This window comes from Mus caroli, chromosome 4 (assembly GCF_900094665.2).
Source record: "Mus caroli chromosome 4, CAROLI_EIJ_v1.1, whole genome shotgun sequence".
Taxonomy (NCBI): domain Eukaryota; kingdom Metazoa; phylum Chordata; class Mammalia; order Rodentia; family Muridae; genus Mus; species Mus caroli.
The window spans coordinates 78,680,479-78,698,340 of NC_034573.1; the positions used below are offsets into that span (position 1 = coordinate 78,680,479).

At 39.2% G+C, this 17,862-nt stretch overlaps 1 protein-coding gene across 3 annotated transcripts in view; it reads left to right on the forward strand.

Annotated features, from left to right (window-relative positions):
• Nucleotides 1-17,862, forward strand: part of Adamtsl1 (ADAMTS like 1) — an 883,891-nt gene that overhangs the window by 549,707 nt on the left and 316,322 nt on the right. For all 3 annotated transcript variants that reach the window (XM_029476025.1, XM_021160015.2, XM_029476026.1), the window contains one exon: nucleotides 4,936-5,063. In XM_029476025.1, coding sequence (XP_029331885.1) covers nucleotides 4,936-5,063 — 128 coding nt within the window. The remainder of the gene's footprint in view (nucleotides 1-4,935; nucleotides 5,064-17,862) is intronic.

Below are 17,862 nucleotides of genomic sequence, written 5' to 3' on the forward strand. Positions count from 1 at the left end.
ATATAGTCCACAGAATTCAAAAGGCTCAACAAACTGAAGTACCCGAGTGAGGATGTCTCAGTCCCACTTGGGAAAGAGAAGAAAGCAATCACAAGGAGGGAGGGAGGGAGGGAGGGAGGGAGGGAGGGAATGTGGACAGGGTGGTAGGGCAGTACGGGGTAGAGTGGAACATGATCAGGTATTGGGTGAGGGAAAAGGATAGAAGCCCTGAGGGCCAGCAGAAAGAATGTAAACAGGCAACCTCAGGAAATAGAAGATTGGTGGAATCCCCCAGAATGCACCAGAGCACTGGGAGGTGAGAGCCTCCCAGGGCTCATAGAGAGGGACCTTTGATGAGGTGCCTGACAGTGGGGAAAGGGAACTTGTGGAGCCCACCTCCACATTTGTGGAAGATAGGACATTTGTGGGGTTGTCATCCCACAGTCTCACCTCTGACCCATCATTGTTTCTGTCTGAAAGAATTACAGGGATGGAAATGAAGAGGAGCCTGGGGAGAAGAAGGTCCAGTGACAGGCCCAAAGTGGGATCCAGCTCAAGGGGAGGTCCTAGGGCCTGACACTATTACTGAGGCTATGGAATGCTCACAAAAAAGGGATCCATCATGATTGCCCCCCAAAAGACCCAACAAGCAGCTGAAAGAGTAAGATGCAGATATTTGCACCCAACCAATGGACAGAAGCAGCTGACCTCTGTTGTTGACTTAGGGAAGGCTGAAAGAAGCTGAGGAGAAGGGTGATTCTGTAGGAGGACCAGTAGTCTTGATTAATCTGGACCCCCGAGATCTTTCAAACACTGGACCACCAAACAGACAGCAAACACCAGCTGATATGAGACCCCTAACACACATACAATAGAGGACTTCCAGGTCTGTGTTCATTCAGAGATGATGCACCTAACCCTCAAGAGACTGGAGGCTGCAGGGAGTTTAAAGGTCAGGTGGGGTGGAGGGTGGGGGCATCCATATGGAGATGGGGTGGGGTGGGGAGGAGGTGTGGGATGTGGAGCAGTCGGAGGATGGATGGAGAGAGGCTTGAGTGGGCAACTCGGAGTGAGTCACAAATAAGGGATTAAACTAGAAAATGGGATACCTGTTGGCAGATACACAGAGAAAATGGGCCTTTCATGAAAAGATGAAGCCTTGTAGCTGGATCTACAGCCTGAGCCCATATTAAAAATTGTTTTTCTCTGCTCTGAAACACAACTTAGAACCATCTCCTCTGTCATATCAATATTTTAGTCTCAGCAAGGAGAAATCCCTTGTTCTGCATATCCATCTGAACCAAACTGAACCGAAAAGGCCAGCCAGCAGGCCCTTCTCCAAACACAGAGTTATTCCAAAGTCAGGCAGGGATTTTAGAATTTTGCCATTTGGATCACTGTAGTGATTCAAATGCTCTCAAGTTAAGCCAGTTTCGAACTGGTGGTTCTTCATCTTAGACTTTTAATTATGTGCTTTGGGGGTTAATAGCTGTGTACAGAGCCATGTTGGTGTGTATTCATGAGAGTGTTTATATGTTGTCTGTATATGGTTCCATTTTTGTGTGTTACATAATAATTTAATCAACCTAAAACACTAGTCTAAAAAAAAATGCTGGCAACAAGCGCCAAAGGCTGCAAATTTAAGAGAAATAAACAAAAGTTGAATCAGGCCAGACCCAAAACTGCTTATGTTGAAGACTGTCTTAAAGACAGCAACAAGCAAATATTTTGGATTTTAAATGGTCTGGAAGGAATTGCTCAAATATTGTTTCTGAAAAAAGGAGGAAAGTCACTTTCTCTCACATTAAACACAAACGCAGTTGAAGTGAACTGTGTTTACCCTACATACTTAAAGAGAACTTGGGATTTCTTCTTCTTGGAGAAGGAGATCTGGGGGCCTTGTTTCTAAAGCAGCACAAGATCTCTTTCAGGGAAATGTGGGCGTTTACTGTGTGTAACTGGGATGACACTTGATGTGTGGTGAGAGTATATTCAGGGAAGCATTGTTGTAGACTTTTAAATACTGCCTTTGACAAGTCACTTGAAAGAGCAATGGCGGAGCTTGAAGGAATCCAATTATAGCAGCAGTTCTCAACCTGTGGGCCATGACCCCTCAAGCAAACTATGACTCAAAACAGTAGCAAAATTACAAGTAGGAAGTAGCAACACAAATGTTTTTATTTATGGCTGGGGGTCCCCACAACATGAGGGACTGTATCAAAGGGCCACAGCATTAGCAAGGTTTAGAACCAATGATTTACAGCAAAACACACAACTCTCTATCATTCTCTTGATGTCTTCTTCAGAAAGAGACAGTGCACTGAGTATATCAGCCTCACCACACATGGAAACAGTTCGCATTAAATTTCTACAAGTTGGATAATTACATTGTTTTCCTTTTTACTGTCATATTTGGATCTCATCGAAGTTGGCTCACTTTGTTATGTTGTGTACTATAGTATGTGTGAGACTGCTTCCATTTCAGGCACACTGTATTTGAGGAAGATATGGAAAACTACATTGTAAAAATGTATATTTGTTACAGCAATAGTACCCCTCCCCCTTTAGGAACTTGAGATGGAAGCTAGCACTTTGCACATGCTTGCACATGCTATGTAAGCACCCTGCCTCTTACTGAGCTCTAGCCACAGCCCTCGCTTTACTCTGCTTAAAGACAAGGACTTACCCAGTCACTCAGGGCAGCTTTGAACTCTCTGTAACCCAGGCAATCTCCTAACCTCAGGCTCCTAAAAACTTGGGGTTCTAGGTCTGTGCAAACAAGACCAACTCAACAAACCTATCATCCACTCATGGAGGGCAAATACAATTGGGGTCCAAGTTATGTGATGATTTTTTTTCTTTGCAAAGTAAAGGAAGGACTTCAGTGGGGCCTATGTGTGTGAACTCCTCTCTCATTAGCTAAGCTAGCGACTCTGAGTGCCCCTATTGCACTCACGGGGACTTTGGAATCCAATTCTTCAGGAAGTAAACAGACTGTGAGGAGGTTCCTGATGAAGCTCCATTACCCATGCTGTATGACTCCAAATTCTGACAGCTCGTGCCCCCAAAGAAACACAGTAATGCATGTGGTTTCAGGATACTACTATGAGAAGCCAGGGATTGCAGGGAAATAATACCTGTAGCAGTGCCTCAGCTACATTCAACAGAAACACTTCCACCTACCTTACAAGCATATTTCCTGTACCTTACAATGTCCAATGCTATGGGAAAGTGGTGTGAATATGAAGCAAATAACATTAAATAAAACTAGGAACAAGGCTTAAATGACTTTTTATTTAGGCCCTCCTTGTTTTTTTAATATACATTTGCTGCAAAAATGATCTTAATATTAACCATTTTAACCACTTTTAAGTGCACACTATTTAGTGGCATCAAGAATATTCACATTATTAACACAACAGTCATCAACATCCATCTGTAGGACATTTTCACCTTTCTGAATGAAAATTCTATACCTATTAAACATCAACTCCTTACGTCCTCTGCCCCAGTCCTTAATACCTACTCTTCTATTCTCTCTGTCTAGACACCTACAGTACCTTGCGTGATTGGAATCACTCAGTGTATGTCCTGATGTGCCTAGCTTATTCACATAGAATAATGTCTTCAAGGCTCACCCATGCTGTTCCATGGGTCACAGCTTCTTCTAAAGGCTGGGTAACATTCCACTGCATGTTTCTGTTACAATTTGCAAGCATCCATCTCTGCATGGACATGGGATTGTTCCTACTTTGGCTTCTTTTTGCCCATGAATTAGCTTTGAATCCTCTTGGTGATCCATTAATGTGAGATATTTTTAGTATTCACGTTTTAGGATAAGAAAACAACCATAAAGAAATTTCTGGAGGCAGGAGGCTCTGGAACCAGGATATCCTCCCACTGTGTGCTGAATAGATCATGTTTTTGGCTTACGACCCTAGACATCCTAGCTCCCCTTTCAATGATTTAGGACTGGAAGTTAAGCAAGTGCCAGTTAAAACTCTATTTACATGGCTGCAGAAAACAAAATGAATGCTTTATGGCAGTGTTAATCTTAAGTTGAAACCATTCAGCTAATGAGAGAGAGAGAGAGAGAGAGAGAGAGAGAGAGAGAGAGAGAGAGAGAGAGAGAGAGAGAGGAGAGAGAGAGAGGGAGAGAGGGAGGAGAAGGGGAGAGGAGGGAGAGGGAGAGAGAGTTGTGTCATGACTATGATGTTATCCACATTTGGTAAAAAGGGAAATTAAAGCATTTGTGATTTATAAGTTATTTGATTAAAGGCAATAAAGCATAGAAGCCATATCCAAACTCATGCTTTCTAACACCGAAGCTTTTGCTAGAAACTATAGGACAATCATAATCTGCAAAGACTGTGAGGTGCAACATGGAGACTAGACTATGACAGCAGTTACCTTACAGCTGATGCCCTTTCTCCTGAGAAGCTTATAGCAAACCAATCCATTTATCTGGAAGAAATCTCTGCATTACTGAGATTGCTTCATATAATTGTTCCAATTAACAGATCTGCAACCTGAGAATGAAATTGCTTCATAAAAGAAGTCTGTTGTGTATACTGTGGTCGGGCTTGGGAAGCTGTGCTAGTGTGTACATGTCTAACTTCAAGGAGCATCAGTACCTGTGTGGGATAGAGAGTACATAGATCTGCAGCAAGGTGACTTAAGTGCACTGTCTCCCTCTCACTTAGGTATCTCTTTTTGCAACTTTATTTTCCAATTAGTCTATGAATGCAATCATTTACTTTAGGTCATTGCTCAGTTGCCATAAACTCAAAACTCATAGAGTCAAATAGACATGTACTATTAAAGTGAAGAGAATCAGGCATAGGTTTTCCTTTTGAGTGTGATCTTCATGGAGAGACAGGCGCCTGCAGTTAGGATGAATGTTTAAGGGTTGAAAGGAGACATGATGCTAATCAGTCATCTTCTCATTTATTGCAGAGTTCCAGGACTGCACGCTCAGAGGAAGACCGTGAAGGCCTCTGGGATGCCTGGGGCCCTTGGAGCGAGTGTTCCAGAACCTGTGGTGGAGGTGCCTCCTATTCCCTGAGACGCTGCCTGAGCAGCAAGTAAGTTCTGTCCCTACTGGGGACTCTGAGAGTCAGAGATAGCTAGATTGAATCAGGGATTTGTGGGTGGGGTTATGCAAATCATTGTGCTGCTCATAAAGAAAATGACTGGGAGGGAAAGAAAAGGAAGACACAACAAATTACACTGAAGAAGTTTGGGGTTGTTGTTATGACTATCTCTAGGTATGTAGATACTGTTATGTAATAAACAAACAGCCCATATAATTTCTCAAGAAAACAGTTTTGATGTAAGGTCTGGAAGAACAAGTTATTATTCGGAATGGTTCTGGACTCATTAGTTAAGATATGGAATTCTTTGTAGAATGTATGAGTTATGGTGATAATAATAACATCAACATTCCATTGTTACCAGACAGTTATAGGCTTTCTGGTAGAAGTTATTCCTTAAGGCTGTTGAGTTTCATAAGTGATGGATTTTAATGTAAGAAAGTTTGGAAAGATAGAAACGTCTACAGAAACTGTGGCATGACTATTGAGAGAGATAACCCAGAGACAGAGGTTGCCAACGGCTTCTAGGCAGAATGGAAAATGCCCGGGCCCTTAGAATGGAAAGTTTTTACTAAGAGTAATAATAATTCAAAGCTGCTTTCTGAGCTGTGTGGTCTTATGACTAGACTTGTCTCCAAACTATAAAATAGAAAGTACCATGGCAGTGTTTTTTAATGAAAGATTTTATTTGACAATGAAAAGTGTTAAAGGCGGGACGCTCAGTCAACATCACAGAGCAATAGAACATGCGGGAGAGGAATGCACATGTACACCAATTCTCTTAGACATTTTTGGGTTTTAACTTTAAAAGTTTTCACACAAGTTTATATCATGTGTTGAGCACACTGCCTGCATAGCACCCCACTGTCCTTCTTGGTCCCTTTTACTCTTGTAAGTGCCCTTGCTGATCTTCAACAGTTTCACTGCTACTTTCACATCATATGTCCACAGATAGGTTTATGTATACATGGAATAACAATGAGGATAAAATATAGTAGTTGTCTTTCTATGACAAATGAGATTAAGCCCAGCTACATAGATTTTCCTGAAAAAGACATTGCTATTCCTTTTGACTGTAAAAAATGCATTATTCATATTCTGTATCCCATCCTCCATTGTTGGGCAACTGACGTTGGCTTCACCACTTAGTGGCTTGTGCTACAGTAAGCTTTGATGTGTGATTTTCTCTGTGATATGTTGACTTAAACTCTCTAGATAAATACTCAGGAGTGGTCTAGCTTTATTTTCTCTTCTGGTTTTATTCCCATAGCTAAGACTTTAAGTATGACATTTTATATGAGTGGAGAAAAGAGGTATACTTTTCTTCTTCATGAATTTAGTGGCAATGCTTGAGTTTTTCCCTATTAAGTTTAGTGTTGGGTTTAGATCTATCTATAGAGCCTTTCCTGTCCTGAGGAAAGTTTCTTATAGTCTCTCCAAGGTTTCCTCATAACGGGAAACTGAGTTATGTCAGAAGCCTTTTCTACATATCTTGAGATCATGTGATTTCTATATTTACACACATTTGTGTGATAGAATTTATTGACATGCATGTTGTGTGATCCCTGCATCTCTAGAAAAAAGCCGACTTGATCCAACTGAATAATCTTTTCAATATGATCATAGATGCTTTTTGCAAATATTTTATTGAGAACTTTTTCATCCATGTTTATCAGAGAGCATATCCTGTAATTGTCTTTTCTGGTGTAGCTTTCCTAGTTTTAGCACCTGGATAATATTGGCTTCATAAAGCAAGAGATTGATACCATCCTCCCTTTTCCGTTCCATGGAGTCATTTCATAAGCATTGCTGGTAGTCCTTGCTTTTTAATTGATTTATTTCTTTTTAAATACCAATTCTATAATAAGTTGCCAAGCATCTATACCCCCAATATTTCAGAACTTCCTTGTGTCTTCTGTGCCCAGTTGGACAGTCTACTTTCATCTCCTATGCTAGTAGACAAACACTTTTCTATCTATCGTGGAATAACTTCTTAATTGTGCTTACAATTCTACCATATTTTCATTATTTCAGTTGATTGCTTTTTAAATTATCTTTATTTTGTTCTAAGTCTTCTTGTGTCTCCAATGATATTAGAAATAGTTTTAAAAATATAACTTCTTTTACAATACTTTCTCTTCCTCCTAGGTGCTTTTAATTAATATACTTCTTGCTAATGTTTTTTGGCTTGTGTTCTTCACTAGTGATCAAAACTGGATCCCACATGCCAGGCAAGTTCTCTACCAAGTAGGGCACATCCCATCTCTCCAATGCCTATTGATCTCTGACAAGTCATTCATTAAGAAAACAGATGGACTAGAACATTACTGGAAGCTTAGTATATGGGTAGGCTTGTTGCCAAATGGGCTTCTAAAGTAGAATTATCTTCAGGGTGGGGGATATAGTCTAACTCTAGTTGGCCTTTCTGGATTGACAAATTCATTTCCAAGCTTTAAATTCTTAAGACCTGCCTTTGTGTGTGACAGTGTTTCTTTTTTCCCTTATAGCTTTCAGCATGCATTCTTTGCTCTATACAGTGTTTTAGCTATAATAAAATGAAGGCAGGCTGGAGGAGGGGTCTTTTCTGCTGTTGTATCTTTCATGTTTTACATACCCCCCCAAACCTAAATGAGAATCTCTTTATCTAAGATTGGGTTTCACAGCCCTCTAAATCAACTTAGCAAAAACTCATCTGAACTCACAAAGACTGAGGCAGCATGCACAGGGCTTGTGCTCAGGTCTGCACCCAGGCTTCTGTATATATGATGATTTGTAGTTTAGTGTTTTTATGGGATTCCCAAGTGTGTACACAAGTGAGTCTCTGATTCTCATTCATTCTCATGGGCTCTTTTCTTTCTGTTGGTCTATCTTGTCCAACTTTCATATGATGGTTTTTGTTTTATCTTATTATATCTTATTTTGTTATGTTTTGTTGTTATCTCTTAGAAGCCTATTGTTTTCCAAAGAAAGACAGAAAGAGAGTGGATCTGGAAGGTTGAGGAGGTCAGGAGGAACTTGGAGGAGTAGAGGAAAGAGGGAGGGGAAACTATAATTAGAATACATTGTAAGAAAAAAATATATTTTTCAATAAAAATGGAGAAATATAAAATGTTTTCTATGTCTTTAGCAAGAAATTCCTCTCCTCCTTTGCCCATGGTCTTTAGAAGTGATCTTTTCATAGTGCTCTATAGGTCTTGTGAGCTCTAACACACATTTAATATATCTATCTTTACCAGTGTCTCTGAGCTTTCCAGTTCCCGCACCTTGTCTTTAAGCACCGATATTCTGTCTTCTCTTTGACCCTTGCTGTTGGCTAGAGTTCCCATTGTGCCTTTTGTTTGGTGTGTTGAGTTTCCCATTTTCAGTCTATTTTTCTTCGGTATTTCACATTACTGAATTTCACTCTCATGTCCTGTATTGACCTCTTTTTTTTTTTTACCCAGATGTTTGTTTGTGTTCTTTGAGAATTTGTGTTTCTTTGATTTCTTCTAACATTCTTTTGAATTTTTTTTGTGATTTTCCCCCTAGTTTACTCCCACTCGAACCATTAATGTGGACTTAGTAATGTTTTGAGGGTATCATGTTACCGTGCTTGTTCATGTTTCCTGCGAGGTTTGCATTGAGGCTTATATATGTTGGATTAGGCTATTGGTTAAAATCTTTTTTTTTTTCAGTCATTTTTAGTTCTCATCAAGAGTGTCTGTAGTGGTCAAGACAGATGAAGTTATAGCAGGGTTGCGATGTCGTTTCCTCTGCTAGACTGGCATTTGGGACATCAGGCCTGCTTCCCAGTTCTCCCTAGAGAATAGAATACTTCTGTAAAACCAGTCACTATCAAAGGGTAGGTTTACTATATATGTACACTAATAGCCAAATAAAAAATAATAATCCTTTGAACCCCAATCACTTTAAGGAGCAAATAAACATGGATAGTCCTATGTACATTAATATATTAGTTGGCATGTGTAAGAACAGAAGAAAAACTCAGCAGACTGAGATAAGTGATTTATATTAGGTGTATAAGAACAAAAGAAGAGAATAGAAACATATATAGATGTGAGAATAGAAGGGATGGGAAAGGCGTGATGCCTTTTGGGTAAAGAAAGAATGAAAAGAGAGGGAAAGGCATGAAATCAGATAAGCTAATACAACCTGTACTCCCAAGAGGCTGAGACACAGAAGCTCTGTAAACCAGACTAGGCTGTGTGGTTTAGGAAAGCCTGTGCAAAGGAAGTAGAACAAAAAAAGAATGGGGGTTGGGGAAAGACCCAGAGGCAGAGCACAGAGCAGGACAAAGCTGGCCTGGTCAATTCATATCGGCTATTAATTAAAGGAGGAACAAAGGTGAGAAGGGCTAGATGAGGGATAGATGTGGATGCCGTCTGCCCTACTTTCTGTTTCCAGTCTCTGGGTACTCCCTCCTGGGATCCTAGGTGTATGTCATACCTCTCAGCCTCCTGTTGTTGTGTCTATGATGCTGGCCATGCCTCTGAGTAGTCATTCTTGGATCTAGTTGCTGTTGTCAACCAGGCTGTATAGTATAGATACTGAGTATAGATACTGAGCCTTCAGAGATAGAGTCAAAGGTGCTAGGTACAACTCTCGGTGGTCCTTCAGAAGACCACTTGCAAATTCTGGACTCACCACCAGGTATCTCTATTGTAGTTTTGGTCATATATGCTGGTCCTATCTTTATTGGCTGGGTTGCAAATGTTGCCCTAGCCCATGTGCTAGCCTTCATCATTCCCCAGACCAGGTGAACTCTCAGCTCATGTTCCTGGAAACTCCAGCTCTTATAAGATTTCTACTCTGCTGAATACTACACAGTGCTGAGAGTTCAGAGTAACTAGAGCTGTTCTGCTGGCTAGCCTTTTAAAGTGCAGTCCTGTGACACTTTGGTGTTTTCTGGGAGTATGGTTTACAGAAGGTCTCAGGTCACCAAGTGGCTAACTCAGCAGGGGTCTATTTTAAATGGCATCTAGGACTGCTCCAGTCAAGTGCCAAGTGCCAAACAGGATTTCCCTAGTGTTTCTCCTCCCTTTGCCAGGGGTGCTGGGTATCTTTTGTTTGACTCTCTTCTCTATTTCTGCCCTTTAAAATGTTACTGAAAGTACAGCACTGATTTTCTGAGCCCCTCTGCTCCTTGTCCCTCAGAACAGGGAACCCCTCAAAACTGAGCCAATCCTCCAGTCACACCAGACATTCCGGCTTTGTAAGCTCCCTTTTGTGCATGCTATTGTAGTTAAATGTATTCAGTGTTTTCTGACTGCTGTCATCTGACATTCCTCAGCTTTTAACCTGGGTGCCTAGCTAGTCATGCCTGCATATTACCAGCCATCTTATGACTCCTAGCTAGTCATGCCTGCATGTTACCAGCCATCTTATGACTCCTGTGCTTCATATTTCATAAACACCCAGTAGAAATAGGAGATACAAGTTTATATATATATGTATACACACACATATACATATACATATACATATACATATACATATACATATACATATACATATACATATACATATACATATACATATACATACTTCTTGAGATTAGGGTGTGAGTTCCATTCATCTCTTTTCTCACATGGGGTCTTCATAGTGGTAAGAGAGAAGCTAGGAGCCTGATTGGTGGATTTTGCTAGATCTTGAGACACAGCAAAGAGACAGCAAAGGGAACAATTTGAACTTTGAACAGGTTTTCACAGAAAGTGCCATACCCTGTAAAGCATGACCAGAAAGCATACTTTGCCAGATACAAAACCAGTCCTGCCATTTGTCAAATGTGGTAATTGATGGGTTCATTGGATCATCTCCACTGACAAGTTTCTCTTCTTTTGATCCCAGCTGCCTGTCAATCAGAATGTTGCATGGACAGAATAGACTTTTTTTCCAACTTGTGATTCGCCTGTTTTCTTAATCTTAAACATAAAAAAGCTTACTAAATCTATAATATATGATGATACATGATGATGACATAACTGATAATAATCTGACATCAGTACCAGCAAAATGTACAAATTCGGAATGTGCCTGCTATCTAGGTTTTTTTTTTCTTCTTCAAATTAGTATCTTTGACTATTCAATGAGAATGAGCCAAAACATGTAACTCACAGGACTAAGAAGAGGTGAGAATTTTCCTATTGCTCCAGTGATGTGAATGTTATATTGTGTTGGAAGCTTTAAACAAGTGAGACCAAAAAGAAATGGAGGGAAAACATTTAAGTCACAAGTCAGATTCTGTCGGTCAGCAAATAGTGAAGCAGGGAGGGCATGCGAAGCTCAGTCATGCCAGTCTCCCTGTGCTGTGGGGATACATTTACTCAAAACTACTCAGATCTTGCTCCTCTGGAGATAAGCAATATAGAGGTTGACTTGGTGATTCCATCTGTGATTAAAGATGGATTTCTGAGAAGAGAATCCCACCATGGGAGTTTAATTAGCCTATTAATGCCCACAATAAATTGGTATAAATTGGCCCACTACAGATTTTACAAAGAGGGAAACTAAGATTGAATCATCTCTTGGGATAAATTGATTCCGTGGAATCTACATATCCAAGGCAATTAAAGATACAAAGTGTCTCTGAAAATACCCTTGTGATTTTGACATAGTGCATCATGTATCCAGTGCCACAATAATGCTCTGTAACAACCACTATGTTTCTGTGAAATATGAGATAAAGGCAAAGCTTGGTGAGATGGTTCTGAGGACCTTGGGTAGGCTTGACTACGTATTTGGGTAGATAGGAGCTCGCTGACCTACACTGGCTTAATCTGTTCCTATGTAGGCAATTCACCTCTGCTCCATGTTTTCCTGATTCTCCAACAAACTATACTAGATGTATTTCCCAGATGAGATCTCTCTCTCTCTCTCTCTCTCTCTCTCTCTCTCTCTCTCTCTCTCTCTCTCTCTCTCTCTTTCTTTTCTTTTCTTTTCTTTTCTTTTCTCTCTCCTCCCTCTCTTTCTGTGGGGGGAGATATGTGATCAATATATTCCAGTACGCTTCTCAAATCTTTATTTGCTGGCCTCCCATTATCCAAGCTAAGAGTCTTTGGGAGAGAAAGATGAATCAGGAAAAGCTTGAGGGACTGAGAAGACACAGAACTAAGACCATAATCGCAGTCTGTCACAAGTGGACACCTGTGGCTTTTTAACTTGTTTTTTAAAAGGACACAGTAATTACCCAGTCCTCTCTCAACTTTTTGTTCCAAATTTAAGCATCTTGATTCGACTCCCTCACCTTTCAACATGAGAAGATCAGAAGTTATAAGGGTGTCTCTCCTTAGAGGCCAGGGAGCGAGACATGGGCAGTGTTCAAAGTCAGGTCAAATAAAGCCAAGTAAGTCACCTTGTGAATTACATATTTTAGCCCTAGCCATATGATTTCTTAGGTCACCTTAAAGAGCAAATTTTCTAGGTCTATCAGTAATAATTATTCTACGTCCTGTATGATAAACTATAAATGGAGTTAAATTTTTCAGATTTTATGGAGTAGATGGCAAACTCTAAGTTTCTGATGTTAATGGTGTCCTCCTGCAGATTGAACACTTGGTAAAAGCCTTCTTTAACCTGTGTGAAGAATATCCCAAGTGTTCATTTGATGATTACATGGAAAGGGAAATCAGCAGAGGCCAAGCCGAAATAAAGCCTCCAGCCAACAATCGGGGCTTAATGCTGAGAATGCCAGGAGCTGGAAGACCTTGGCTGAGCACAGACCTTTCCTGGCTTCTTCTGCTTACTTTTCTAGATAGGGCTGGATTTGCCTAGTATGTGGAATTAGAGCAGTCAGAGCTTTTTCTACTTGGGACTCTCATTTATCCCTATGACTTTTACTGATTTCTGTATGATTAGATACAGTTTCACTAAGTAACTCCGATAAGGTAGCTATTACTTATCCTACATCACCAAGTGAAACATAATATTTATTATTTTTTTTCATGTGTATTTGGTGGTGGTACTTTATTTCCAGTAAATTAAGCAATTAGCCAATTACCTTGAAAACCTTCTTCTTCACTTTCCAGTTCTTCATCCTTCTCACTATGCTGAAATGTTTATACTGAATTCATCTTCCTGCTTTCTCTTTAAATTTGATAGTACAGATCCATCTCTGAGGGCTCCAGATTTGTTTTCCATCAGTTCATTTAGCTTTGCCCATAAGGAGTTCCAGATGCCTAAGGTACTTAATACTATGAGTCATATCATCTGTACCACTCTGTTAGGTCCATGCCAAGTCCAAGGTCAAGAGGGAAACTGCAGCTCATTTGAGATGGTAACAGGTCAAATAGCTTTATGTTCTTAAGAACAAAGTGAACCTTTGGGCAGTTAATTTAAAAAGATGTAAACATCTTTTGAGTTTTTTTTATTTTCTGAAAAATCAAATTAACCTAACAAATTGATTAATCTAAAGATCAGTAGGTCAATTCTACATATTAGTTGATACCCTAAGAGTATGAATAATCACTAAATCCTGATTGAATAATGGACTTGAGTGTTATATTGGATAGACAGATGATGAATAGATGACAGATAGTTAGATGATAGATAGATAGATAGATAGATAGATAGATAGATAGATAGATAGATAAAAATAGATGATAGAAATATATCTACTTAGATAGATAGATTATAAAAAATTACAGTACTTTTCAAAAGTTAAGACATTTTGAATTGAATGTTTGAGTTGGACAAAATTATCAGATGAACAAGAGATAAAAATCATCACCACATTATGGGGAGTGCCTAAAAAACGATAAGATTATTGTATTATTCCAAAGAGATGTGCTGCCAGAATGATGTCAACATAAACACAGAAAAATTAAGATAAATAGCTCCAAGGAGTCTTCTTCCATACAAATGGAGAAGCTTATTTTAAACCCATTTTATAGCAATTATGCTGGGGAAAGTAGGCTAAATTCTTTAACTTGTAAACACAGATTACCTCCCATGAAAATATTGATACTTGCATAAATTTAGAATTTAAGTTGGCAACAAGTTTCTATGCCATATAGTAGTGAATACCAAAAGAAAAAATTTCAACAATAAGATTTTGGCTTCTTAAATACATGTTCTTACTATGGTCGTTTTTGCTTTGTTTTGATGGCATCATCTTCATCATGACGTCCAGTTAAGACTCCTGGGAGTCATTTTAAGATTTTAAAGTCTGTAGCTCTTATGAACTCTGAAGCTAGAGCTATCTGCTGTTCTTCATCTAATGTTATATGCAGTTTTCTTGTTTTCCTCCAGAGAAAGGTTTAGACTTTGTTTAAAAGAAAGACATACACAGTCAGAGTAGGTCTGACTCTGCATGTTATTTATATAAGGTAGTCTTCTCAGTCTATTAGCGGAGAGTGCTCATTTGAGGATATATGTTTGAGAGGTTTGAGGCTGGCTTCCTCTCACTTTTTTGGGTCAATGCCTAGTCCAAATGTATTACCAGGACTTCTAATATTCCAGGCCATATATCTTGTGTGCATTGTTCCAAGATCTGATCTCCTTTCAGGAGGCATTCACAAGGGGTAATGACTGAATGTTTAGGAGCAATTTATGGTCTAGTTTATCCCATAAACCAGTTTGTTGGAATAAAAGGTGGTTGAGAAATGTGCTTGGTTTGTAACCTTTACTTGTTATATTTGGGAATCTCTAATTCTTATTTTGCATCCCCTCCCCCTGTATATGTAAGAATTCCTTATTTGGTTTGTTCAATAGGCCTCATAAAGTTTTTATTTCCTCTCAATTTTAATTCATACATCTAATAAATATTTATTGTACTCTCATTATGTGTCAGGCACATTAGTAGGTACAAGTGGAGCTAGAACTCCCAAAGGGAAAGAAACCCTAGAAATAACCCAGTTAAGATTTTATCATTGAGTTTGTACTGATTGTAGTTGGACATAAGATCATTCTCCCAATATCATGCCTAGTAAAATTAAGTCATTTGTTTATATATGTTGTGTTTTTGATCCTGTACAGCATCCTTTTCTACACTTTCTGCATTAAATAGGGAATCTTCTTAGTTTCCTAATTACATTATGAGCAGAATTCTCCCTTTATCTTTCTCATGTTTAACACACAGATGCTTAGATGTTTCATGGTTTTAATCTATATACATAGTAATTAAAATATATATTCATTTCCTTAACCTATACTTCAAGGGAAAAGAAGGAAACTATAATATAGTGACATAAATTTTGTACCATTCAACCAAGGTCAATTCAAACAATTGTTCTTTTACAAAGTGGGACAAATATCTCTGATTTAACCCTAGACTGAGCTAAGTGAAGTCTGGCAGTTACCTGCCCCCCCCCCACCGCCCCCCGAAACATATACATAGAAACCCATATATACTGCCTCTTTGGTACTTCTATTTCTCATTTTAAAACTGTAGTAATTAAATATTAATGTGGCTTTGTCCCTTAGTATTTTTAATCATATGAAACTGTGCTTTTGGATATACTGAGAGTCTTCAGAGCAGATTGTGGCAAGACATTTGATTACACTGTGAACCCCTGTGTTACTTACTGGAAAACCCTGTTTTCAGTTCTGGTGTGGCTCAGCCTTAGCACACACCTTTAATCCAAGAGCTTTCTGCTTGAATATTGTAAACAGGATTAAGTAAAGTCAACCATAGGTCAAGAAGTAGAGCAAGCAACCAGTGAACAGGAAGTGAACATAGGATTGTTAAGAAAGAAAACCATAGAGAGTAAGAGTGGGTCAGGAGGACAGAGAGAGACACACAGGAAGTAGGGCGAGGAGGGTCATTGAGTTTGTAGGAGATTGTTTGAGAAAGGAACATTCCTGGTGGGGAGTCAGCTGAGAAGGAAGGTCAGCTGGGTGCTTTCTCTGCCTCTCTGAGCTAGCAGGCTTTCACCCCTAACATCTGGCTCCCAAGTCTTCATTGGTAAAATAGAATGATTGAGATTGTTGTTTTAAAAAAATGCAGATATCTAGAACTTACAGATATCACCCTATCCAAACTGGGCCCATTGAATGGCAACTTTCCTTCTCCCTCTGTTTTGTGCCCGTGGTAAATTTTGATTCTGTTTCTATAAAACTATTCTACATGTCTCACATCAGTGAAATTATGTAGTAACTGCCCTTTATTACACTTAACACAATGTTCTCAGAGTTCATCTATGTTACCACTTATTAGATTTCCTTCATTTAAAGGCAGACTAATATTCTGTTGTCTGAAACTACCATATCTGATCAGTCCTTTGGTCATCAATGAACATTTAGATTGTTTCTACATCTTAGCTATTATAAACAATGTTGCAGTGAATGTGCGAGCACAGATATAACACTGTGATCTTGGTTTCACTACTAAGAGATGAGTGTCTACATACAAGATCGTCAGATCATGTACTATGTATGTTTTCATATTTTGAGGGATGTACTTGCTGTTCACCATATGGGGCACCATTTTATACTCTTAGCAGCAATGTGCAAGTGTTCACTTCTCAAGAACACCTATGTGTTCTTGCACCATTGATGGGAATGCAAATTTGTATAGTCACACTGGAAAACAGTACAGAGGTTCCAGTTTGCTCAGTTTACCACTCCTGGGCACACATCCAACAGCAGTGAAGTCATGGAAAAGCTATGCCTGAGCCCCATGTTTATCACAACCTAATTCATAATAGCTGTTATACAATCAGTCTAGGTGCCTCTCAACAGATGGATAAAAGAAATCATATGTATGTGTATATGTATATAATTTTATCCATATGTGAATGCATGCAATATATGCAATGGAGTTTTATACAATCATAAAGAAGAATGAAATCATAAGCTTTATGGGAAAATGGACACAACTGGAGACCATTGTGGTAAGCAAAAAAAAAAAAAAAAAAAAAAGAAACATACATAGAAAGAAAGGTGTCATATAATGTGTTTTGTTTTGTTTTGTTTTGTTTTGTTTTGTTTTGTTTTGTTTTCTCAAAGCAGAAGAGGTAGTATTGGCGAGGGTGAAGGGGACTAAAATGAAGTCAAAAGAGGAATGAACAAAGATAGAGGAATTGATAAATTAGTGAAACTCATTAATTTCTATGCTCGGTATAAGTTAAATTTTGTTAGAAAGTATACTCCTTTATCACCAATATGTACCTTTTTTTCATTTTGGAAAATATTCTATCAAGAATGAAATGATACTTCACAGTAGCTTTGATTATTTTTTCCATATGTGTGAGGTATGCATGCATGTGTGTATGTGTGTTTGCACATATGTGGTGGTGGGCTATGTGTATCTGAAGGCCAAGGTTGAAGTTGAGAGTCTTCCTCAATCATGAATCTTTGGAGGCAAGGTCATTCAGTTGAGCCCAGTGCTCAGTAACCTGACTATTCCAGCTAGTCAGCTTGCTCTGCGGATCTCCTGTTTCTGCCTTCCACGTGATGGAGTTACAGGCAGGCCACCCACACCCAGTGGCATTTATGTACGTTTCGGGGATCCAAACTCCAATCCTCATTTTTGCTGCTACTCTGGCAACTGCTTTAACCACTGAGCCTGCTCCTTGGCACTAGGTAAGCTTTGCCGGCAATTTACATGGCAATTAGAATGTTCGATGCCTTTTCATGTGTCTTTTGGACATTTTGTGTTTTCTTTTGAGAAATAGCTATTCAAAACCTACCCTTTTTAATCAGGTTGCTTTTTTGCTGCTGAGTCAAGGAACACCTTAGCGTTTTGGGTATTGATCTCTTACCTGAAATTGTTTACAAAGGCTGCTGCCTGCTCTGTTAGCAGCCCTCTTATTTCCTGTGCTGTGTTCTGTGTAGAATCTTTAGTGGTACTTCC